The sequence below is a fragment of the Alexandromys fortis genome, unplaced genomic scaffold (genome assembly GCF_014885135.2).
Source record: "Alexandromys fortis isolate MF-2015 unplaced genomic scaffold, M_Fortis_MF-2015_v1.1 scaffold_150, whole genome shotgun sequence".
NCBI lineage: Eukaryota > Metazoa > Chordata > Mammalia > Rodentia > Cricetidae > Alexandromys > Alexandromys fortis.
Window position 1 is genome coordinate 3,283,547 of NW_026068027.1, and position 24,031 is coordinate 3,307,577.

The following is a 24,031-nucleotide window of genomic DNA, read 5'->3' on the forward strand; positions in this document are numbered from 1 at the left end:
ACACAAGTAGGGCCAAGGGTCAGCGTGAGGCCACCAGTTCATTTGGGAGGAGCCTATTGCAATCTTTGGGTGTAGGGAAGCATACCTCTAAGATCTGACTTTTCATTTGACAAAAGCTGGCAGAATGCAGGTGGAACCAGAGACGGGCAAGGACTTGCCTGAGAAGGGAGTGTGAGGCACTGGGCCTCTGATTGTCACCATGAGCTAAGAGGAACAGGCAGAAGCCAAAGTAATGAAAGCCAGTCTGAACCTGGCAAGTCAGGGATTCAAACTCCAGCTCAGAGCCAATGGCTTCTCTGTACAAGAACGCATTCATCGTGGCCCTTGCCCCTTCATACGCTCTCACAGACGAGCACTGAAAGACACCTGGACAATGATTGTGACATGTAGCAATGAGATGCCAAGCAAAGCATTGGCCAGCATGTTCTTTGTGCTGCCCAGCCACTAGGCCATCTGGCATGTAAAGTGTAAATTCCACTGTTCTGTTCCTCCCACACCCTGGCCACATGCCAGGTGCACAGTAACACGTGGACCGCACACAGAACACATCCATCCTCAGAGACGAGACCATTGAGAAGTCCCACCTGGATAGCTTTGCTGTCGTCAAGCTCTCAATACATCAGACCCTCTCAATACATCAGTTCTCACCGGGTGGTGGTGGCGCACGCCTTTAATCCCAGCATTTGGGAGGCAGAAGCAGACGAATCTCTGTGAGTTCAAGGCCAGCCTGGTCTACAAAAGCTAGTTCCAGGACAGGCTCCAAAGCTACAGAGAAACCCTGTCTCAAAAAACTACACACACACACAAATCAGTTCTCTTGATCTAGGCTGCTCATGTGGTCTTACAAACACACAAGTTAATTGCTATTACAAATTTTCTTGATAATGGACAGAACAGCTCATTGCTGAGTTGAGCACAGACAAATTACAAGTTTGAAAGACTTAAAATTGTTCCAGATATGAAAAACAAATACATACGTTGACATATCAAACAGGGCATATTTCAGACAGAAGCCAGTACGTGACTGAACACAGAAAAGGACGTCGGTTCTATTTGCGTAGTACAAAAATAGAATATATCAAGGTTTTTAAAGTCCATGACATTTTGCTTGTGAGGCTGGTGAAATCTCACATTGAAGGGGAGTGTTGGATGGGGAAGCCAGGACCTTACTCGCACACCAGACCTTTGTCAATACTCTTGATTGGCAGAAGTTCATCATAATCTATTGGAGTGGATCTGAGTCCTAAATATGAACTAGAGGTTGACTGACTGGGATACAGTGATGATCTCACTCCTGGTTGACGTAGCCAAGCAGGAGAAGGAAGCAGGCTATTCAGCAATGATCTTACCTGTATTCCACTCATGGTTGCAACTTCCCCAGGGGAGGTCGGTGGTGAAGCTGCTGAAGAGGTAGAAGAGGGCCCAGGCCAGGACGACGATGTAGTAGACATTGAGGAGACTGACGATTATCTGTGAGGCATAGCCGATGCCTGGAGAGGGGACTGAAGCTTTGGGCCAGGATAGTGCAAACATTCTCACGCACCACCCACCCCTGTGCAGGAGGGACTTGCATGCCACGATCAGGGCCCTTAGCAAGAAATGAAAAGCCTAGTCTCCTGGCCAAAGGAGTAGAGTTTCTAAGTTCCAATGGTCTTCTGGGTTGGTTTAGCACTTTTGTCTTCTGCTACTAAGCCTGAACTTTGATATTTTTCAGGCTCTGGGATACCTTTTAAATACATAAGACTGGAGCTAGGCAGAGTGGCGCATGCCTGTAATCTCAGCACTCAAGAGGCCGAGGCAGTTGGGTAGCCACAAGTTCAAAGACAGCCTGGTCTACCTAGTGAGGCCCTGTCAAAAAAANAAAAAAAAAAAAAAAAAAAAAAAAAAAAAAAAAAAAAAAAACCTAACTCTACCATGACAATAGTTCATTTCCCCAGAATTAATCTGACTAGTTTCCAAAATAAAAATATGAGTGCAGGGCTGAAGACAATGTTTGCCTTGACAGCATGAGGACCTGAATTTGATCCCCAGAACCCACGTTTAAAGAGAAAAAGCCAGATGTGGTGGCATGAGCTTCTGATCCCAGATCCAGGGAAGCACAGGCAGGCAGATCTTCAGGACTCCCTGGCCAGCCAGACTGGCCTGTTTGGAAAGTTCCAGGACAGGGAAAGACTCAGTCCCAAAAAAATAAAATAAAATACTGGACAGTGCCTGAGGAAAAAGACCTGAGGTTGACCTCCGACCTTCACACACACACACACACACACACACACACACACACACACACACACAGAGGCACATACCAGGCACACAGCACAAAACCACAAGAGTAGAGACAGGCAGTTCACACAGGAGAAAATACAAACACTGGATGAACAACCTTTAAAATAGTTATCATCTCAAATAGCCACAGGGTGTAAAGTACCTGTATTCTGTAAAGTATTCTGTAGCTACAACCTTGGTGATGGTTTTAGAGATAGGGTCTCATATAGAAAAAGGGGCCCTCAAACTTGCTATACAGCCCAGATTGTCTTGTACTCTCAATCTCTTGCCTCAGCTTCCTCAGTTCTAGCATTACAGAAGTTTGCCCCATACAGGACTTCTTGGTGACGTTTTGTTGGTTTGTTTTTACAAATATTGTAATTCAATGGTCTTTCTGTCTATATATCAGAATATTCTACAGGGCTATGGGTATCGTTCAGTGATAGCACATGTAAAAAGCGCTGGGTTCAATCCCGAGCACCACAGGAAATGGAGGAAAGATCTGCTCATGTCTTTTGACATTGTCAGCCAGTTAACGCTGCCACAGGACAATCTAATGAGCCAGGTCGAGAATCTGTTTGATCTAGGGATCCTGCTCCAGGGATTTGCCTCTAAAAACATCATTTCAAAGCAGAAAGGAGTTAGCCAAGTAAACAGAGATGAAGCAGTCTAAAATTTCAAGTTATTATGTCAAAGTGGTAGACTAATTGATGAAATACTATTCTCGTTTAAAATTTCCCTTTAAGGGGCTGGAGAGATGGCTCAGCAGTTAGGAGCACTGACTGCTCTCCCGGAGGACCTGAGTTCAATTCCCATCACCCACACGGCAGCTCACGACTGTCTGTAACTCCAGTTTCAAGGAATCCAACACCCTCGCACAGGCATATATGCAGGCAAAGCATCAATATAAAAAATAGAAATAAATTTTTTAAAAGAAATTATCTTTTTAAAATGTTTTCTAGTTGATTAAATATGTCCTATTAAAAATAACTCATTGTTACATATTTAAAACACATACAATAAAATAGCGTTGCACTCCACCCGTTCACCCATTTAAGCCAAAGCCTTTGCCTCGTGCATCCATTATCCCTATTCTATCTGATGAACTACATAACTACCTCAGTCTACAGCTCACAGATAAAATGGAGGTTAATATGGAGACTCAGGTCCTGTTTTAATCTCTGGACTACTGTTCATCACTCAGACATCCTAAACAAGGGCTATGGATTAGAAGCACTAGTTTATGCCCATGGAATGGGACACAGAGTTACTCACCCTCGAAGATGGGACAGATCTTCCTCCAAGCCGTGATGCCTCCCTGGTTGGTGTACTGGCCAAGGGCTGTCTCCAGGAAGAAGACGGGAATGCCACAGGTAAAAAGGAAGATGAGGTAGGGGATAAAGAAGGCACCTGTGGGTAGAAAATGGGATGCCCATTACCTGGCACTCTCCTCTTCACGGTCCACAGCCATCTCCTCTTAGTACCACCCCACACTGCTGGTCAGAACCCCAGAGACAGAAAGCATAAAACTGAGGGTGACTCTATGTTATCTGTAACCACAGTGGGGATCTAGGGGCACCACGTTACCTGGAAGCTGTATGTCCCAAGCTTTGTCGTCACTGTACAGCTTGAATCAGTGCCTGCTGGGTTTACTCCCCACTGAGCATCATAGTAATTTTACTATGTTAAAGTTAAACCTTTCTTTTTTATTTAAACAGAAAAGGGGAGGTGATATGGGATTCCCCTCTGTATGCTATGAATACCATTGGTTAATAAAGGACTGCTTTGAGCCTATAGCAGAGCAGAAAGAGCTAGGTAGGGAAAACTAAAGTGAATGCTAGAAGAAAGAAGGGCAGAGTAAAGGAGAAGCCATAGAGCCACTGCTAGAGACAGACATGCTGAAACTTTGCTGGTAGACCACGACCTTGTGGTGATGCACAGATTACTGAAGTGGGTTAAATTAAGATGTAAGAGTTAGCCAATAAGAAGCTAATGGGCCAAGCAGTAATTTAAATAATATAATTTTTGTGTGATTATTTTGGGGCTAAGTGGCTGGGAACTAACTTGCAGCCTCCTTATTACAAGAGTGGTTTGGCTGAGATTGTGCACACTCAGGGTGGTATGAGACTGGGCACACTTGGGGTGGTATGGCTGAGGTTGGGCACACTCAGCATAGTATGGCTGAGGTTAGGCACACTCAGGGTGGTTTAGCTGAGATTGGGTACACTTGGGGTGGTATGGCTGAGATTGGGCATAGTATGGCTGAGGTTGGGCACACTCGGGTGGTATGGCCCTACACTAAAAAGAACATTGCAAAAGACTAAAGATAACAAGGCTCATACAGTGCCTAACGCCACTGACCATACATAGGCATTGAGACCCTCCTGATACTGGATAGTGCATGTGTTCCTTGTCACTGGGAACAACTCCAATCCCACCTAACAAAAGAAATGTAAAGAAACTTAAACCAAGGCACATCACAATCCTGTTACTTAAATGCCCCTGTTTTTCAGGAGGAAAATTTTAACCGTAACCACATAAATACAGAAGAACAAAAAGAAGGAAAACATCAAACTAATCTTTGGAAGCAAAGCAAGCAGAGAGACAAATTGTTACAGCAATAAGGAGAAAAGCTGTCAACCTGGAATTCTACACTCAGAAAATGTTTGCTCAAAAACAAAAATAAAAAAAAAAACTTCTTGAGTCATGAAAAGAAACCATCACCAGCAAGACACACACTACAAGAAAAGTTAAGGATATCCTTCAGGCAGAGGGAAATGACTATGCCACAAACAATATATATCCTCAAAGGAATATAGAACTCTAGAAAGAGTAGCTACATTGTCAAAAACACAACTGGGCTGGGCAGGGTGGTGCACGCTTTTAATCTCAACACTCAGGAGGCAGAAGCAGGTGGATGTTTGAATTCAAGGTCAACCTGGTCTACACAGGGAGTCCAACACCAACTAGGGATACTACTTAGAACCTGTCCCCTGACTCCCTCCCTAAAAAAGTAATAAGATATAATTGACTTAGCTGCCTTCCAAACATTTGTGTTTCTATCTACATAGATTGGAACTCTCATTCTTCATCGGAGACGTGTCTTTGTGCAGTGGACAGTGGCTAATGCAGACTCAAGACTGGTCAGAGTGCTGAAAATAAACGACTGTCAATCACTCATCCCTGATCGGGACATTTATAAACAACCTCTACACCACCTGTGAGTAGAAGGAATGTCAGAGCCCAGGATGAGGAGAGTAACTGAGGAACAATGTCTTCCGGTCATGACACAAGCATTGCTGTCACGAACTCACCCCAGCTGTGATTAGCTCCACAGACCTGCACGAGATTGGGACTGTCAACATCCCATCATGCATAGGAAAGGCGTTGCTCATGCCCCGCCCCTCCCTTAAGGTCTACGGACAGTACTGGCTGTGGGGGCTGTGGGGAGACAGTGTCACTTTCTTCAATGCGGTAGTCACGGGGAAGTTAGCCATTTTCCAATAGTTAATCCCCTGTTCATGCTCATGAGGACAACCATAACAGAACCCTGTGGGTCAAACATCAAACAGAAGAGGTCAGATAGGAGGGCCTTGTTGAGAAGAAGAAGGTTTTGTGGGAGAGGGAGGAAATGGGAGCACATACTGAGGGAACTGAAAATGACCAAGATTTATGCAGCCATGAAATTGCCAAAGAGTTATAACAGGATTCAAAAATAAAATTGATTTATTATAAAGTACAATGTAAATAACTTCTAACAAATAGAAAAATCAAATATGTAGCAAAAGTACAATGCTCAGGAGAAAAACATAGGCTTGTAAGACTCTTATCTGGAAACTGTACGTCCCATGTTTTGTCTTCACTGCGCAGCTTGAATCGGTGCCTGTTAGGTTTACTTCCCATTGAGTAAATATCCTTTGAAAAAAAACTTGATGAAGTAAAGATGAAGACTACAAAGTCTGAACTAATACAAGAAAGAGTTACAAACAGTAAGCCAACAAAAGAACAATGCAAGCACTAGAATAATAAAATATCTAATTAATATAACAGAAGACAGAAGAAAGGAGAAACAAGGAGCTAATAGCACAAATATAAAACAAATAGTAAGAAGTCAGAATTAATCTACTATGGTAAGCTGTACTAAATGTAAGTGATCTAAATAGAATAACTAAAAGACTCAGACTTTTAGGTTGACATTTAAAAAAAAAGTAAGCCTCAAGAATGTGCTGCCTAAATGAAATGAGACACGTTTGAGGTTTCTAAAAATGAAGAGGTTATTAGTAAAAAGACAGAAAGAGATATTTCAGGTTAGTACTTATTGAAAGAAAGTTGGAATCTTTATTTTTATTTGGTTTGGTTTGAGGTAGAGTCTCAGCATGTAGCCCAGGCTGGCCCATAATTCACAATCTTCCTACCTCAGATTCTTATAATTGCAGTCCTATGATTACAGGTACGCACCACAATGCCTAAAGAGTGTTTATCTGTTTATATTAAATACTATAACAGGCTATAATCCTTTTAAAAAATCAGAGAAAAACTTTGAAAAGAATGTCTATCTTAGCGTTGCCCAGATTAGATTTTAAAGCAAAGAGTAATTTTGGTGTCAAAGATAATTTCATAATAATAGAGGTCAGTTCATCAAGAGTACATAATATCTTAAATTCAAACCCACTTTTTAAAAAAGAGCTTTGAGATCTATGAAGCAAAATGAACAGGACTGCAAAGAAAAGTATATAGATTCCTAGTTAAAATTAAAATGTTCATTATTCTCTCAATTGCTTAAAGAACAAATAAACTAAAATCATTAAGAATGTAAAATATTTGAAAGCTGTGTAACTCCGCTCCACTTTTAAGACATCTATAAAGCATTCCAGCAGCAACGGTCAGGTATGCGTTATTTTCTGGCACACATAGAACGTTTACTAGTCCACAAAGCAAATCCTAATAAGCAAGAAAGTCATTCAGACAGATGTATACCTTGACTAAACTAGAAATCAATTAAAGAAAGACATTGGAGAAGCCCACATTTTTGAGTTTTTTAAATTAGGTAACACTCTTTTAAATAATTTATGGATCAAATAAGTAATCAAAAGATAAATTAGGAAGTTTCTTAAGGAGAGTGAATAAAATACAACATACTCAAATCTGCAGATTCTGTTAAAGCAGTAGCTGGAGTCATCTATTATCATGGAAAGGAAATAGAATTCAAGTCAATAACTTCAGCTTCCCCCTTAATAAATGAGAAATAAAAATCAATGAAGCCCAAACTAAGCCAAAGAAGAAAATAAAGCCTGAGAGAAAATCAACACAACCGAAATCTGGCTTCTTGAGACAACAAACTCAACAGACTTTCAAATGTCATAAATTACCAATACAAGGCCTGGGGCTCCGACTGGGCGGGTAAAGGGGCTAATCACACAAGTCTGCAGACCCAAGTTCAATACCTGGAACCCACATTTTAGAGAGCACGGGTACAGTGACACATGTCTGCAGTGAGTTTGGAGGCGGGAACAGAAGCTTTCGGGCCAGCCAGCCTGGGGTAGCAGAGCAGGCACAGAAACACGTGACTCTGCCTCAGCACAGTGGAAAACAAGAACCCGTCCCCAAAGGTTGTCCTCGGCGTGCATGCGGCTACATGGATGCAAGCACATGTAACACACACATGTGCACACACATGCACAGGCAACACACACACATGTACACACGTGCACACACAACACAAAAATAGTCTTTAAAATTGCCAGAATAACAAATGAGAGGCATGTCATTAGCACAAATTCTACAAATAATAAAAAGATGGTAAGAAAATTCACGAGCAATGGTAAACTGATAATTACAGCAACATAGAGTAAATGCCCAGTTCCTCAAAAAGCGCCAACTCCTGCAGATTACTCAAGAAGAAAGATGATCAAAGCTGCCCTTAATTAAAGGACGAAATCACACCAGTTCTACACAAACTTCTTACACAACATTGAAAAGGAAGGAAACTGTCAAACTCATTCTATGAAGCCTGAATTTTGTGATAACAAAATCAGACAAAAGCCAGGCGGGGATGGTGCACGCCCTTAATCCCAGCACTCTGGAGGCAGAGGCAGGTGGATCTCTGTGAGTTCGAGGCCAGCCTGGTCTACAGAGTGAGTTCCAGGACAGGCTCCAAAGCTAGAGAAACCCTGTCTCAGGGGAGAGGGGGAATAATCAGAAAAAATATAAAGGAAACAAAATTTAAGGTTTTTAAAAACTGTCTAAGTTGTATGTGTGCATGTGTGTTTGCATGTGTATGTGTGTGCACCTGAGTGTGTTCGCAGCCAGAGGACACCTCAAGTGTCATTCCTCGCACATCCACATTTTTTGGCATGGAGTCTCTCTTTGAATTAGAACTCACCAAATAGGTTAGCCTGGCCCCAGGGATTCATCTGTTCCTGCCTCCCTGGCACTAGAATCTCAAGCTTCCACCACCAGGCCTCTTGGGGGGGTGGGGGCTCAAACTCAGGTCCTCATGCTTGCAAAGTGAGGGCTCTATCCTCTGAGCTATCTCTGCGATCTGTAAAGGCAATCCTTCAAAACAAGGAAGGAACTGCTGAAAAAAAGACAATGGCTGAATCAAAGAACAATTTTTCTCAGTGAAAGAAGCCAGAAAAAAAAGATACATAGCTCATGTATAAAATTAAAAAAAATAAAGCTGAATTCCAATGAGAGAAGGGCTTCCTGGTTGCCCAGGGACACATCAGCGAAGTCACAGGAGGAAGGAGAGATTGTCAAGGCCAGGAGAGAGTTTGTGAGAGTGACTGGTGTTCTTTAGCTTGACAGTGGCAGTAGCTTTGTGCATATGTGTGTCCTCTTCACTTTGGATATCTTAAATATGGCAGTTAATTGAAAGTTAACGGGAACAGAGTTTAGTTTGTAGTTACACACTATCTAGGCACTTAAAAAAATGCCCTGAAAGCCAAGGAGAAAAGACTGGACAGTCTAAGGGGTCCAAAGTTTGATGGGAAAATTCAGGGAAGATAGAACGTGCCGTCGCTGGCATGAGTGGTCTCTGTGGAAAGCCCTAATCATTCCAGAAAGTTGACAGTCCCGTTCAGCATCCCATCTGCACGGCCGGCCCTTTCCTAACTGACCAAGCCAATGTTTAACTGCAGGCCCATGGTCAGCTCTGCCCCTGAGCGCGTGGACAAAGTCCACACTCACCAGAGAATCTTCTACTCTGGAAGCTTGGAAGCGGGAAGGGGGCCAATGGCCAGATGCCGATCAAGAGAGACCAGAGCACAACCCAGGTAGTCCTGAGGGGTACCTCCCTTCGGTCCTCTCATCACCGTTAAAGGACGGAGTCCAGCACAGAGACACATGCCTTTACCACCTGCACCTGGGAGGACGAGGAAGGACGATTATAAGCACGAGGCCAACCTGAGCTACAAAGTGACACCCTATAGAAACAGGAAGAGCCAAGGGAGACAAAAGTTGGCTACACCCACACTTCACCCATGTAAATCTCCCACAACATTCTGAAATGTGCTGCCCACTTCCCACGAGTGGGGAGGGACCAGAAAAAGAGCCGTGCAGGAGCCACCCCTCTCCGAGGGAGCACACTCTATGATGTCACCTGCAGCGTTCCCGCCACTTTTTAAAGATACGAAGAACTATGCTCTGTATTAGCCACGGAAGTCCGTGTGTACACAGAAAGGCATACACTGTAACGAATGCCAGCCTGACCAAAGTGGGCGTGGAGTAACTCCTGTGCTACCAAAATAGCTGCTTCTCACAAAAGACCTGAGATAGACAACGCAGCCCTAGGCAAAGAAATAACGCTCGCGGTATCACCAGACCTGATTTCCAGCTGTATTACAGAGCCCCCGTACCAAAACAGCGTAACACTGGCACAGAGTGAATTAGAACACAAAACTGAGTTCCGAACCCATGCAGCTATCGCCACCTGGTTTTTCGAGAAATACTCCAAAAATACACCTTGTGGAAAAGACAGTTCCATTTGACCCCCAGCACCGCATATCCACAGGCAGAAGGACAAAACTAGGCCCCTGTCTCTCGTCCTTTACAAAACTCAACTCCAAATGGATCAAATGCCTTACTGTAAAAATAAAACAGGGGAATTGTTAAAGAAAAATGCCATTAAATTAAAAATTACAATACAATTAAAGATGGGGACACAGGCAAGAGCCAAGGGAATGAGGCCAACAGTTGACGATGGGCCCTCATGTAATGAAGAAGTGACCATAACAACAAAGGGGACAGTTAACTGGGTGGAGAACCACACGGGAGAAAAGTCTTTGCTAGCAATACATCTGGCAGAGGATTAATAGTTAGAAAATATAAAGAATTAAACAAAAAGAAATCAAACAACCCAACCAGTGAGTGATAATGAAGTAAGCAGACAGTTCTCAAAGGAGGAAACACAAATGAACAACAAGCATAGAAAAAAATCAAAGAAATGCAAAGCAAAGTACACTGGATCCCATCTCACGCCAGTCAGAACAGCGGTTGTCAAGGAGACAAGTAACCACAGTTGCCGGTGAGGATGCAGACAAAGGGAACCCTACAGGGTGCTAGTGGGGATTCAAACTGGTCCAGCCGCGGGCGGTGGAACTTAGTGAGGCATTCCTCAAAAAGTGGGAACTAACAAGAGATCTTCCACTTGACTTGGCTGCATTTCTCCTGGGAATTCACCGAAGGGCTCCAAGTGAGCATGTCCCAGAGACGACACTCACATCCGTGTTTCTGCAGCACTGCTCCTGACAGCTAAGCTACAGAGAAACCTAGGTGTCCCATAACAGAGAAATGGACTTTTTTAAATGTCACACATGTGCTCGTGTATGTACACACACAATGGAGCTTTTTCTCCCCCAAACATACACAGGAACAAAGTTCTGTGGTTTACAAGTGAACAATACATTTGGAGACAATTGCATTAATGGAATTAAGCTAGGCTCAGAACAAGAGGTATTCTAAGTTTTCTCTCATTTGTAGTCATTAGATTTTATAGAGAGGCACGTAAAATTACTAGTGTTTGCATATATGTCTGATATGAATATAAAAGCAGAAGTCTCAAGGGGGATGAGAGAGACTAGTAAGAGCAGAGAAGTTGCGGGGGAGCATGTCTCAGTGGAGCATGTAACTTGTGCAATGAATACACATGACATGTTAAAAACATAAAGATCAGAATGCAGGGGGGAGGGGGAATTGTTTCTTATTTCGCATTCTTTTTTGTAGCTACAAACAGTGCCCTGGCTGACAGCCTCATCTTGTCCTCTTTGCTCTCCCTGGGCTGCACTCTTCCTAGATCTAGAGCCTAGACTGTCTGCTTCAGCCTTCCCTCTAGCTCACCCCTCCCAAGAGGTCCATTTGGGGTCCGTCAGACTCTGGCCTCACATGAGGAATTCCGAAACACCCTGGGTATTCCGCCAGAGAGATCCCATAGAGAGCCCAGGTCTGAGGCATCCAGGATTTGTGTGTGTGAGGGCTGAGGATTAGAAGGAACTTGGAGAAAGGCGACGGGGGGGGGNGGGGGGGGGGGGGGGGGGGGGGGGGCACCGCCTGCCCTGTATTAGACAGTCTTTGGCTGTGTGGACACAGAACTCCAGGTTCCCAGCACTCAATCCGAGACAGAAATCAAAGGGAAGCGGTTGGCAGTCAGTTTTTAGCCATGCTGAGATTGACAGGCAAGCCACTAAAATTCTTCTTGCCAAACTGGCTGGTCCAGGGATCCTGCCCACCCATCACCCTCTCAGCCCCTCTGCAGCATCTGTTGTTTGCTCTCTCCTCCCCAGCATCCTCGGCTGCCTTTCTCTTAGTTTTCAGTCTGTGTCACTGCTCTCTTGTCTCTTTGCAGGCTCTTTCTCTTTTCTCACCTACTCTAATGGCTGGCTCTGCGTGTGTGTGTGCCTACGTGCATGCGTGTGTGTGTGTGTGTGTGTGTGTGTGTGTGTGTGTTTCTTTCTCTCTTTTCTTTTGAGACAGAAGGCCTTACTATGTGGCCCAGGTTGACCTTCAACCCACACTCACAATCCTCCTGCCTCAGCCTCCTGAGATTACAGATAGAAACTGCCATGTTGGGCTCTCTGTCTCTCTCTGTCTCTCTGTCTCTGTCTCTGTCTCTCTCTGTCTCTCTCTGTCTCACCATAGTTTCTCTGTGTAACAACCCCAACTCTCAGAGAGCTCTCTGTATAGACCAGGTTGGCCTCAAACTCACAGAAATCTGCAAGCCTCTGCCTTCTGAGTGCTAGGATTCAAGGTGTGTGCTGACACCGCCTGGCTAGGCTTGCTTGTTTGCTTTCTTCTTTCTTTTTTTATGCCTTCAAATTGATAGTGACACCTAAATGTGTATTCCCAGCCAGATGTTTCACACAGCCTCCAAACTTGAATACTGTACTGCCGCAAGGACACATCCCTTTGAATGTGCCAAAGGTTTCTCAAGTCAGCATTCCTCCCCCAAACCCAATCGCTTATTTTTCTCTTAAAACCTGTAGCCTTTCAAGTCTCAGGAAGAGTAACCCTTTTCAGGTTAAAAGTCTCCGGTTGCTTAGACAGGGGTTAGCGACGGGAACTACATCAAGGGCTCAGATTCCACATATCTCACATACACAGTCTGAGACATGCTGGAGGTTGAGAAATTCATTCTGCTGGCAGCCAGGGTCCAGAGAGCTGGAGAGGCTTCATCTGAAGGCCTGAGTCCCGAGACATTTGGCTCACATATTTGGGTAAAGTCAATAGTTAGAAGTCCCTGTCTTAGCTGCTTTTCTGTGACCTGAAGAAAAACAATTAAGGAAGGGTTTATTCTGGCACATAGTTCAAGGTACAGCCCATGGCGGTGGGGAGTCCTCAAGCCAGCAGGAACTTAAAACAGCTGGTCACACTGCATCCACAGTCAGGAGGAAGAAAGCAATGATCGCCCTTAATCGACACACTTTCTCCTTTTTATACAGCCCAGGGCCCAACCCCAGACAGTGGTGCAGCCCCCTCCTTTAGCATGGATTGTCCCACCTTGACTAAACTAGTTCAGACGGTCTCTCACAGGCATGCTCTTTTTGTGTGGATGTGTCTGTGTGGGAGGGCTTTCGTGTCACAGTGCCCACGGATTGGTGAAGGGGCAATGTGGTGGAGGGCAGAGGAATTGAATTCAGGTCATCAGGCTTGGCAGCAGGTTCCCTTTACCTGATGCTGCCCCCCAACACCGCAAATCTGATCTAAACTATCCCAAACAGGTGTCCTGGAGGCCTGCTCCCTAGGCGATTTTAGAGCCTGTAAGACTAACAATCAACCCTACCCATGATAGGAATCAGGGATTGGTCCAGAACCTTTAGCTTTATAACTGGGCTGTCCAGTACAAGACCTTTGCTACTCCTGCCCTGACTCTCCACGTCACTAGAGGAAAGGCTAGCATTTTACAGTAGCCAGCAAGACCCTTCGTGATCTGCATTCATATTGTATAGCTCCAAATCTAAACGCACCCTCCTCTGGGGAGAGGAAAAGATCACAAGACTTGGAAAGTTCAAGAAGTTTATAAGAATCATAAGGCAGCTCTCTAAGCCAGCAAAACAGCAAATGAGCGTTGAGAAAGGAGCCTCTGCTTGGGCTGTCTGCCGGCTGGACAGAGAGCTCTAGTCACGTCAGGCAGGCAGCATGGCCCATGCTGGGGAGGGTGTGTTAGTGACAGCTGCCTGAGTCACCCCTATGCCTATACACGACCAACGGAGACTCAGGTGGGGAGTCCATTCTCGGGACTGCGGTTGGTGTCCTGTCTATGGTGAGCCACAAAAGGCGTGCAACAGCGACTTTTGCACTTTTTTCTCTGACTGCACTGTCTAACTACTGCTCTTGCTCTGGGCTTATAGGCCTCCTTTACCTTTATGTAAAGCCAAGTAGGCTCTTGTTTGGGACCATTTGACCTTGGCTTCCTCTCCCTACAGCGTGTTCACCTCGATGACCACATGACCACCCCTCTCACTCCTGGCAAGCCTTCATTCAAACGTTCTCAGTGCAGCCCATCGTGACACCCCCCACTCCCCCACCCCCCACCTCCCCACCCTCCCACCCACAAAACAGCCACAAGCCCACACCCAGACTCCTCATCTCCTTTACTCCACTCGTCTGGTTCTTTCCATAGTAAGTTTCTTATTGCTAAACTTTGCTTTGCTGTGTTTCCTTCCTCCAAAATACAAGGCCCATGTGGCAGGGCATGGATCTGGTGCATTTACAAATGTATCCCAAGCACTTGGAACAATTTGCAGGGTGCCTAGTATTTGTTGTTAATGACATAGAGTCAAGACTTCCTTGTCTGTGCGCCAGCACAAACGACATACTGGCAACTCTAGGAAATCTTCGTAGTGATGCCAGGATGGGGCCATGGATCCTAGATAAGAGGCCTGCCTAGGTGACAGAAGTAGGCATTCTTCCTAACAATGTCCCTGAGCAGGCCATTTTAGCATCCAGGTCTTGGTGGGCTTTATCACTGAGCTCTCTTTGCAAACTTTCCAGACTTCAGCTGCTTAGCCCTTCTGCTAGCTACCTCAGCTCCTCCCCTTCTGCGGATAGCCCTTCCTCTAGCTTCCTAAGCTCCTCCCCTTCTGCGGATAGCCCTTCCTCTAGCTACCTAAGCTCCTCCCCTTCTGCGGATAGCCCTTCCTCTAGCTTCCTAAGCTCCTCCCCCTCTGCAGGTAGCAGCTACCTCAGCACCTCCCCCTCGGCAGGTAGCCCTTCCTCTAGCTACCTCAGCTCCTACCCCACCACGAAGCTCACTTTGAATTAGCTCTGCCAAGTGTTAAAGCTGAAACGTAAGAAGACATCCCTAAGCTTTGAGATTCCTCGCCCTTGACATTGGCCCCACACAAACGCATTACTAATATAAGTCCTTACCTTACCTTCTTCCTCCCCTGCCCCACCCCCACCCCAAGCACAATAGTGACTGTGTGACAATGTAGCCTCAGGGAAGAGTCCAGAAACAAGTTGATAGAACACATGACTAAGAGCAATCGCTCTCCAGAGCACCCAGCATCCTTCCCAGAACCTACTCAGAACACGCCTGGCATCCCTGGGAGCCCAAGGCTCAGTCAGAGAGAGAGCAATGGGCTTAAGAACCATTACTAGGGCAACAGAAAAGGGTCAAATCAATGCACAAGCTCTCGGTGTGTCTTTTCTTCACCCTTCTGCCCCAAATCAACAGCGACGAGTCCCCTTGGCATCAGGTCATCCACCGGCTAAAAAGAGATGTAAAAATGGAAATACCCCATCCTAAGGCTCTTCTGGAGTCTGCTTTCTGTGGCAGGAACTGCTGAGAACACAGAGGCAAAGGCTCTGGGTTCCTCCAATAGCATCCTTGGTCTTTGGCAAAGCACTTACCCTAGCCCTCTTCTCCCCTCCCCCACCCCAAGCACACTAGTGACTTGTGATGAACAACTTTAGCATTTGCTGTTGAATTCTCCCAATAGCCCTTCAGAACAAACCTGGGTATTAGCCTCTGGCTCCAAAGTCCACCAGAACGTCACCCCCAGCACCCCCAGGCTGCTGTTTTTCATCAGTAAATAGGGAGGTAGCACACAAAGTCCTCAATCACTTTTTCACCCCCAGTGGCTTTACACTACGCTTGGCAATCGCCGCCTCAACCCTTACCCAATTCCAGAGAGGCTTGGGGAAATCTTCCTACCCCATAATCTTTCTGCCACATGAGAAGCTAAGCTGGTGATTGGTTCCGAGTACCAGGGTACAGCTTTAGTCTCTTACTCCTGTCTGTGCCCTGAGCCAGCCACATCCCTCTACCTACTGCTCTAAAGGGAAGGCGTCCAGGCCCGAAGTCCTCATCAAACATAGAAGTATCTATTACTAGATGAGGATCGGGAAGACCTCCCTCCTTCGCTCACAATTCAGACTGAGCAAAGTCCTGTGATTTCAGGCCACTAGCCAGAATTCCTAGGGAGAAAGGACATATTATGTCATCCCCATTCCTCTAGGGAAAAACACAAGTTAACTTCCAACCCCACAGCTAGTCTCCAAAGTCCACAAAGCCCGGAAGAAGACAGCATGAGCGCAGAGCTCCTCTTTTTGGTCTCTCCCAGTCCCCTCCTCTCTCCAGAACGATTTGTTCAGGAGAGAGACTTGAGCTTGCTAAGTTTGGAGGCCTCTGCTCCCCTGAAAGAGGGTAGGTGTCTTCCCCTCGGACTTGTCCTGTCCCTGGTGACCTACCTCTGTGTTCTGCATTTCTCCGGCTCCGGACATAGCCTCCCTACAAAAACAGACCCATCACCTCCAATCCCTGGAAGCTTTGTCCATCAACAGAACAGGATGGTTTCCTAACGCACAGGTCAACTCTATGCCCTTTAGTATCTGGAGACTCTGTCCAAGGCTTCCCATAAAGGTGTGGACATTCCCTGAATATGGGTTAGTGCAATAACCCCAGAGGGCTGGGAAGGAGAATGATAAGCCAGTACAACAGAAGTATGTGTACACACACAGAGAGAGAGAGAGAGAGAGAGAGAGAGAGAGAGAGAGAGAGAGAACAGTTTAAAGGAAAAGCCATGAGGGTCAAAGAGGATACTAGTTAGGAGAGTTGGGAAACAGATGGTACTGGGAATGTCATGGTACCAGCTGAGAAGTGGGCGGTGACACAAGGCCAAAACTGAAGAATCTCAAGATCCCAGAAGAGTTTGGTATCAGCAGCAGCATCAGTGTAGCTCCTATTTATTGAACACTTTATGGATGGAGTTGCCAGGCCTTACAACAACCTTGAAAAACAGGTACTACTATCCTGATTTGCAGGAACAGGCCAATGAGACTCTGGGGACTTTGGGAACTTGATCAAGATCACACCGAGTAAGAGCAGAGCCCGGATCCATTCCCATCTGGATCTGAGCCTGTACTCACACGGCTAAGAGAGAAAGCCTTAGGACACTCACATGATTTATCTAGGTCTCAGTCTCCTGCAATGCGTCATCAATGACCTGTCAGGGTCCTTCAATGCCAGCATTCTATGCCTTTATAGAACTTCCCAGAGGGACAGTAAATGTAACAGACAGAAGCATTCTCCATCCTGGAGGGACTTGTATTGCACAGTGACTCTCACCTCCCCCGTTCTTGTAGCAGAGATAGGGAAACCTCCAGACGTTGCCTAAGCCAATGATCTCTCCGGCCACTGACAGCACAAACTCCATCTTGTTGTTCCAGTGCTCGCGTTCCAAGGTGCCATCTTCCTCCACCTTCTCCACGGCTGGACACACAGGCTTTGTCTCTCCATTACTGGTTGTTCCTGAGACCCTGTTATCCATCCCACCTGGAAAGCAAGTAGAGAGCCCTGTCACTGCTAGGAACCCCACAGGGAAAGCCTCCCCGCTTCAGAAAAATTCCCAAGGGAATTTCTTCTTCTATTCCTTCTGGATCCTCCAATCCGTTCCTTCTTGGCGCCCCTCACTGGCAGAGCTGGGGAACAGCTCCCAAGACTCCCTGTTCCCCTTCACGTTGAAGGAGAAAGCACTGACCCTGTAGAGCCAACTTTGCTTCCGTGATGCCTGTCCTCTGAATTCATAGTCTGTGGTGGTCTGCACTTTCCCTTGCCTTTCACAGCCAACTGAGACACATTAGAAAGAAATTCAGTCTCTTTATAGCCTAGGACCACAAAGGGGATGACAGTTGACATATCGTCAAAGCCACTGATGTCCCTTGAGAAATTCACCCTAGGGAAGTAACTGTGACCGTGGGGAAAAGCTCTGGTGTTGAAGATGGTGAATGCACATAAGACTAACCAAAAAATATTGAGAGAATACACGTGCTAAAAAATAGAAGGTATATTAATAAGGTATGGTAGTTATATTAGGAGCTTCTATACAATCATTAAAAAAACTATGCTATGGGAAAATGCATATTGAAAGAAAGGGTTGTGTGTTACAGAAAATGGGATCAATGTATATAGAATGATCATGTTTGCCAGACACCTTTCAGAGTATTGACATGCATTGAAAGATTGGGATGTCAACCACGGTGTTTCTTTTTTTAGTGGCGGCATCGTAGGAATGTATTCCTAGCCTATATCTTTACCATTCTGACCAAAGAAATGTCTCCAGCAGGATACTGAATGAGACCAGTGACTGAATGCAGTGAACGGAGCTAAGAATCCACTCCTCAGTCCTCCATTCCTTCTTGAATCAACATACATGGAAAAAAACTCTCCTTCACTCTATCCCTCATTGCCCCCTCTTCCATGCCCCTCCCTTCTCCCCTTCCACCCTTGCTCCCGTCCTCTCTTCAGCAATAACAGCATAGCAAACTGTTACCCTAGAGACGGCGACATGAAAAAGAAGTCCTAACTCTCAACTTCTGACTCCCAGAAACACCCTCCTCTAGACTGATGTTGAGATTGAAGATAAATTCAGTTTGATTTAAGTTTAATGAGTGGGTACTATGGGCTAGGCTAGGCTAGGCATTTTACACACATTCATTTCTTACAGCAGTCCTATTCTTGTTGAGAAAATCGAGTGTATGTATGCTAAGTACCTGAAGCCGTTGTAGATGAAATCAAGTCACTGTTGCCCCATTGGTGGTAAACTGTATGGTATGTATGCCAGCCTGCACTCCCTGGGATTCACTTACATTGGCTGCCTTGCTTTATCAACATATTTAATGTTAGTATTTCAAGTGATTTCCTCCTCGTCTTATACAGTGGCCCCTTTTGTTGTGGCTCTTGTTTTAGCTTTTGTTATTGTTTGTTTGTTTGGTGGTTGTTTGTTTTGAGACAAGGTCTGTAGCCCAGTTTGTCCTAGAACTCACTACAGATCATAAACTCCAGGTGATCCCTCTGCCTCAAGCTTCTTAAGTGCTCATAATACAAGCATGAAGCAGCATGCCTCTTCCTAGAGAAGTAAGCAGGTGAGCTTTCTTCAAACCCTAAAACCAGTTCAAGTTAGTGGAACATTCTCATCAGGAACCCCTCCAAGCCACAGGCTTCCCTTAGCTTCTGCTTCCAGCCCTAAGGACTGGAAAACCAGCCCCAAAGGCCGGGAGTGGAAGCCACCATTGATTATACAGCCTAGGGAGTGGGCTTCAAAGTCAGCTGGGAGCAAGAAGTCTCTCTGCTGATCAGATTCGGTCTTCTCGGCCTCATGCTGCTCCGGCCTCCCCTAACTAACTAACTAACTAACTAACTAACTAACTAACCATCTTGGGGATGTCTTCCAGCCAGGCAAAGCCATCCCCACTTGGCCTCCTCCCAGCAACCAAGCAGCACTCCTCTCCCTCAGCCCCGAGAAAGTTGGTTCTCAGGGGCAGTTGAATGAGCATAGGCTGTGGGTTCTCCTGAGCTGGGTTCAGACCTCACCCATTTCCAGCACCACTGCCTGCCCGCCTCCAAAGAGGTTAATGAATAACACAGTTTGCTCATCTGCGAATGTGGGAATGATGGCATAGGCGCGCTGTGAGGCTTGTGTGCGGAGATACGTTATACCTTCGCAACTTAAACTCCGTGACTTTCCTCTCCAATCAGGATTCGCTCTCTCCTACGCCTGTCGCCCCTCAAGTCACGAGCCACCCCCTTCAGAATGTTGCACCTGCACACCTAAGAGCTGTCAGGGGACATCAAAAGCCCTTCGGTTGTCAGTCCATGGATCCCACCAACCTACGTCCTGAGGCTCAGAAACGAGAGAGGAGAGAGAGAGAGAGAGAGAGAGAGAGAGAGAGAGAGAGAGAGCGAGAGAGCAGAAAATATTCCGAACCTTGGTGAAGTTTCTGCCTGAGGTCCCGTCGGAGAATTCTCGAGGGGGCCAGGAAGGTGCTAGCTATTTAAAGCGTGGCAGGAGACCGCCCTGTGGTGGCTGTAATCCTAAACTTGACCAGCCCACATTCCGCCTCCTGCCTCCCTCCTCCCCCGTCCTGTGCTCTCCCCTCCCCTCAGCCACCAGACAATCTGCACATGAGTGTCTCCGGGGCCAGGGGACTGTGTGTGCAGGCTAGCAGTTCAGCCCTTTGCTTGTGATTTCACCACAGCATACTCTCTCCACACAGCTTGCGTGCCCTTCCTTTCTGACACTCTGGCCCCCTCTCTAAGGGGATCAACCAGTTACCATATCTTTCCACAACTCAAGGGCTCCTGGGAATCAGTATCAGGTGCTTATTTGATGAGGTGCTATGTGGATTAATTTAAAGGGATATTGATCTTATCTGATTCCAAATCGCATTCTGAAGGGACAGTAATGGGAATGGGGGAGATCGAGATGACTGAACATGAAAACTTCTGACATGTGCACACACACACACACACACACACACACACACACACACACAATTCCCTTACATTGGCTGCCCTGGTCTATCCACATATTTGATGTTAGTATTTCAAGGATCCTCTCCCCATTTTATAGACATACACACACCTATGTGCACATACAATGTTGAAAAGTTTGAAAAAGATTCGCAAGTTAATAGTGGTTGCACTCAAAACAGAGTTGACAGAGGGACCAGTAGCAAAGGAGATTTTCTCTTCTTTTTGATGCTCCAGTATCATTTGAATTTTTTGACAATGTGCTAGAACTCTTTTTTTTTTTTAACTGCAATCAATGAAGTGTCTAGGTTTAAAACGAAGTCATCATGGAAGATTTGGCAATGTGAGGCATACAGCCAGTCAGGGGAACTTTCTTCCCAGGCGGGAATGACCCAAGGAGGTGGCCGGCTGTTGGTTCAGCTGTGAGTCGCAAGACTAGAGCACAGCCTGGGCCCTGCCACCTGCTCTGGGGCAGTGCAGCGGGAAACTGCAGAAGCTTTGATGCCAGGCAGCGCAGGGGCCGAGGGCTGCATCTGTCACTCTCGAGCTTGACGTTTTGAACAGAGCATTCAACTTCTCAGACTCTATTCTCACACTACAAAATGGAGAAAATAGTGCCTACCTTAGGAAAGGGTGTGAGATTTCAGGAGAGAGCGGATCTAATAATATAGCGAGCCCACCAGCAATAACTGAGGCTGCTATTTATCCTCAAACAGGTATTCACAACAAGCTTCATGGAGATTATCCTTTAAAATAAGATTGCATTTTTCTATTGTTATTTATGTGCATGTTCTATGTATGTTTGTGTACATGCATGTGGGTGCCCTCAGTGGCCAGGGAGAGGGTGTCAGAGCCCTTGGAGTTGAACTTCTAAGCAGAGGTGAGCCCACTGATATAAGTGCTAGGAATTGAACTCTGGACCTCTGGAAGAGCAGCTAGCGTTCTTATCCACTGAGCCATCTCTCCAGCCCCTGGAGATTATTCTCGTGTTTCAGCAGCCCCTTTCCCCCTTCCTTCCTAACCATCCATCTCATCTCAAGGTTTAAAGAAAGAGAGGAAAGGGTTCTCAAAGATCGGCTCCAAATCTGAAATAAAAACCCAAGGCAATGCCGGGCGGTGGTGGTGCACACCTTTAATCCCAGGACTCGGGAGGCAGAGGCAGGTGGATCTCCATGAGTTCGAGGCCAGCCTGGTCTACAAGAGCTAGTTCCAGGACAGGAACCAAAAAGCTAAGGAGAAACCCTGTCTCGAAAATCAAAAAAAAAAAAAAAAAAAAAAACCAAACCCAAGGCAATGATCGACTTCCTGACTGTGCTAAGTGATGCTAACTAGCAGCCTAAGAACTGGCCTACTAACCGTTAGGAGCGGTGGGTTTGTACTGTAAAATTACCAGGCAGCATGAGTTTACTTAAGACTCAAATCGGTCCCCTAAGAAATCCTGGTACCACACAGCCTTCAGCAGTGTTGCTTGGCTCTCTGTGACCTCTCACACCCACTGACGGGTTTCGTTTTTAGGAAACACTCGCAGAGATCAGAGCATCCTCCGTCAGCTACCATCTTCAGAGTTCCCGTCCTCAGGTGTCACTGACACAGGACCGGGTAAAGGAAAATGAGCTCATGGAAAAGCTCAGGTTGTGGTTGGTACCAAGTTCATTCTGGGCATATTTAATGGCTGTGTGTCACGATCTATTCTTCCAGGCACTTTCTGTCTCCACTAGGACAGAACAAGAGCAGAAGAATCTTGAAGATGTGCGGCCTGTTTCCAAGAGTGTCTCTGAGCAGCAGTGATGTCAATAGGAAAGTGGCGGCAGAGGACATGTCAGACCCTCTCCTGCTCACTCGCGGATGACCTGAGCCCTTTTCAAATATGACACCGACGGGAAGAAAGGAGCGATGGGAAGTAGACTCACTTAACGACCCCCAGCAATGGCTCTCTGGGATGGTGGAAATCCAAGAGACAAAATAAATAAAGGTAACAGCAGATGGTAACCAAAGAAAAAGTCATTCATGTTTGTGGTCACATATACAATAATCAAGTGAGTGGGAGAGAAAATACATCTTTTCCCTAAAACAGAATTGTGTGTGTGTTTTATATATATAGAATTATAGTTAATACAGATATAATATAGTTAACAAATGCAGAAGGAATTACAGGAATAGGAAATCACCATTGGGCCAACAACACCAGTAAAACCTGTGAATAAAAGTTTGAGGAAGAGTAGAATGTTCATAGCCTCTAAGTAATTTCCCCCAAATATTTGTTCACTACAAAGGGAAAGATACTAACTTCCTGGTAGAAAGGCCAGTGACCAAATGCAGCATTGTTGCAATAGGAGCAGCAGGGCTGCGTCCCCAGCACCCGGCCGCCCGCATGGCTAGCTTTACCCGAAATAATTACATGGACAGAACTAAACCAAATACAACTATATACAATAATAACAAATAATAAATATAATAAACAATATTGAGAATCAAAAGTTTTGCTAAACATTCTATTTCAAGGAGTCTAAATAATGTAGAGAGTAACTACAATTATATAATCTTCAACCTCTTCGAAGAGCTGTAGAAAATGGCCTTTAATATAACTCAGAGTTTCGTGATAGTGAGACACAATTGCTCCTGGCAACACAGCTCTATTCCCGAAAGAATGTTGAGCACCAAAGACACTCCACTGGGAGCTTGTCTTCTTGGCAGAACTGGCCTTTGGGTTAAGAAAAGCCCATACCTCAACCACTGACAGAGATACAGAGCATGCATCAATGGATAAAACAGGACTGTCATATCCTGCCAAGACAGGGTAGGATAGTTCTAAAAAAGTTCCTTGCCTTTAATAATGGTATGTCAGTTATGATAGGCCTTAGCCAAAGTTGGTTGACTCAACATTGCAAACGAGACTTTGGGTGATTGCCCAGGTAGTCAGTTGTCTCTGTCAATTGTTGCACATTTTGGATATATCTCGTTTGTTAAGTAATATTTATTCCCTTCTTGGATCTTTGATGGAGTCACAGGAAGGGACTACGGCAGAGTGTCTTTGTCCCCAAAGGCTACAGTAGAACTAAACATACCATAGGAGCTCAGTACACGCCTACTGGCTGTTGGCCATGAGATTTGCACTGTGAGTTAGCACGTTGATGCGCATTCTGGGAAAGGAAGGGATGAAGGCGAGCATGCGTTGCCGCCCAAGCACACCTAGCTCTCCCAGCATCTCAGAGACAGTGCTGTCACCTGCAATGCCTTTCAAAGGACAGCAGGGAGGTACAGGTCACCCAGGAAAGCAGCAGGCTGTGGCCTTTCCTTGGAGTGCGATGCTGCATGACGGTCACCTGTAGTGGCATTTCAATTGTGTTTCGATAAATAAAGACGGCCTGAAGATCTGAGAGTAAACAGTCCTACTGGTCAGCTTTACAGACCAGGTTATGGGGCAGCACACACCTTTAATCTCAGTAGCCATAACACTAGCTGCCATAAAAACTGGGTGGTGCATGCCTTTAATACCTTTGGTCCCAGTAGCCACACTAACTG

The 24,031-nt window shown here is 45.7% G+C and overlaps 1 protein-coding gene across 1 annotated transcript in view; it reads right to left on the bottom strand.

Annotated features, from left to right (window-relative positions):
* Slc6a13 (solute carrier family 6 member 13) overlaps positions 1 to 20,091 on the bottom strand; it is a 34,954-nt gene extending 14,863 nt beyond the window's left edge. Inside the window, exons 1-4 of the mRNA XM_050163993.1 lie at positions 19,965 to 20,091; positions 17,327 to 17,533; positions 3,538 to 3,672; positions 1,350 to 1,490 (exon numbers count right to left, since the gene is read on the bottom strand). Of these exons, the coding sequence (XP_050019950.1) occupies positions 1,350 to 1,490; positions 3,538 to 3,672; positions 17,327 to 17,528 (478 nt within the window). The 5' untranslated portion in view covers positions 17,529 to 17,533; positions 19,965 to 20,091. The remainder of the gene's footprint in view (positions 1 to 1,349; positions 1,491 to 3,537; positions 3,673 to 17,326; positions 17,534 to 19,964) is intronic.
* Positions 20,092 to 24,031: the final 3,940 nt, after the last annotated feature.